Source organism: Lipomyces arxii, assembly GCF_038497795.1.
Source record: "Lipomyces arxii strain Phaff 12-163 unplaced genomic scaffold V1512scaffold_65, whole genome shotgun sequence".
NCBI lineage: Eukaryota > Fungi > Ascomycota > Lipomycetes > Lipomycetales > Lipomycetaceae > Lipomyces > Lipomyces arxii.
Window position 1 is genome coordinate 1 of NW_027117764.1, and position 2194 is coordinate 2194.

The 2194-nt window shown below is 45.2% G+C and overlaps 1 protein-coding gene across 1 annotated transcript; it reads right to left on the reverse strand.

Annotated features, from left to right (window-relative positions):
- Window positions 1-934: 934 nt before the first annotated feature.
- Window positions 935-1258, reverse strand: V1512DRAFT_213727 (uncharacterized protein; the record flags this gene model as incomplete). Its single annotated transcript, XM_066913612.1, has 1 exon — window positions 935-1258. A coding segment is annotated over one exon (324 nt), but the record flags the coding sequence as incomplete, so codon positions are not given.
- Window positions 1259-2194: the final 936 nt, after the last annotated feature.

Here is a 2194-nt window from a genome sequence, read left to right on the forward strand (position 1 = left end):
AGGGTCTAAAATACTTAACGTTCACCACTCTATGTTGTAGACTTTCTGCAGGGAAGTCGACCTCAAAAGCATTATCGTTGATCTTTTTGACAATTGTGTAAGGTCCATAATAAACTGGTTGAATCTTTGTATAGCGAGTCTCATGTGAGTGAGTATTCCTATGTAACAGGATCCACTGGCCGACATGATACACGACTGGTCGTCTATGTCGATTTGTCTGTTCTGATGCCGTTTTCTGAGCCTCAACAATGAGGTCCTGTGAACGCAGTAGTAGCGCCTGTAATTTCTCCCTGAATGCGTCTGCTGTCGTATTTATTGGTTCTAATCTGGGATCCGTATTGAAGACCGGTTGTCGAGGTTGGTATCCTAAGTCTGCTATGAACGGAGTCGTCTGAATGGAGGCCTGATATGCACTGTTGTATGCAAACTCCGCAACTGATATATATTGGGACCACGCTGAGTGCTGATAGTAGCAGTAGGATCTCAGTAATCTGTTTAGGATTTCATTGATTCTTTCGGTCTGTCCGTCGGTTTCTGGATGATTGGCCGTTGACATCTGAAGTTTGGTACCGAGTTGTTTCTGTAGAGCTTGCCAAAATGAGCTGACAAATCTAGGATCACGATCTGAGATAATGCTTTCGGGTACTCCGTGTAATCTAATAACTTCCTGCAAGAAGAGTCGGGCGGCTAACATTGAGTCCACAGTCTTTGTTGTAGGAATGAAATGAGCGCGTTTCGTTAGACGGTCCACTACTACCATGATGTTATCGAAACCGCCTGAAGTCGGGATCCCCGAAACAAAATCCATTGAGACTGACTTCCAACGATTTTCTGGGATATCCAGTGGAGCAAGTAAACCTCCGGGGGCCTGCGTGCTTGAGCGTGTCCGCATACACGTATCACACGATTGCACAAAAGCCTTAGTATCTAAGAACATTCGCGGCCAATAAGCTCGTCTCGCTAGAGCCAAGTACGTTCGATATAGACCAAAATGTCCCGCTGTAGACGATTCATGAGCATTCTCTAGATAAACAATTCGTACATCACCTTTAGGAATGCATATTCGCATTGTCGTGTCGTCCAATCCAACCGTAATCGCAAAGTATAATAGGCCGTCTTGTAATTTGAAGTGTCGGATATGGTGTTGAAGTTTCGCCGGCACTTCTCTTCCTTCCTTAAGAATTGTATATATCTCACCAAAGTGGCGGTCGTCCGTATATCCGTCAATAATCGTTTGTCGTTGTTCTTCATCTGGCATAACTGTAACGGTAATAGGGTCCAGAGGAATCCTACTGAGTGCGTCGGCGCCAGTATTTGCCGTGCCCTTTAGGTATTCTACTTGAAAATCGAATTCGCCTAAATAATCCAGCCATCTAGCGATCCGTCCGTGAGGTACCTTCGTTTGAGTGCGCAGGAAGGTGAGTGAAAAATGATCCGTTCGTAAAAGGAAAGTCCGTCCAAGAAGTAGATATCGAAAGAACTTCAATGCTTCAAGAATTGCCAAGCATTCTTGTTCCTGGACAGAGTAATTAAGTTGCGCACCTTGCATAGTTTTGGAGAAGTATCCCACCACGCCTAGGGGTTTGCCGCTGTCGTCTCTCTGTTCCAAAATTGCGCCTAGTCCGGTCTTGCTCGCATCGGTCGTGAGTACGAACAATTTGTCCATTTGTGGAAGAATTAAAATTGGTGCCGAAGAGAGTCGATGCTTAAGTTCTTTAAATGCTGTGTCCTGAATGTCCGTCCATGTTGCCTTGTCGGTCATGAAGAGTCGAAGTGGTGCGGCAACGTCGCTAAAATGCGGAATAAATCTCCTGTAGAAATTCGCCAGTCCCATAAATCTCATGCACTCTTTGGGTGTCCGCGGACGCGGAAAGTCTCGAATTGCCTTAACCTTGGTCTCGTCCATCGCCAACCCGTGTTGTGATAATTCGAAGCCTAAGAAAGTCACTTTGTCCCTGAAGAATTCACACTTTGCTTTCTTGGCAATCAACTTGTTCTGTCGAAGTATATCCAAAGCTTGTTGTAAATGCTGTGTGTGTTCCTCGATCGTGTTGCTGAAAATGAGAATATCATCCAGGTATATGACCACAAATTTGTCCAAATATGGTGCGAAGATTCGGTTCATGAAGGCCTGAAATGTTGCTGGTGCATTCGTCAAACCGAACGGCATGACCCGAAACTGATAGTGGCCATA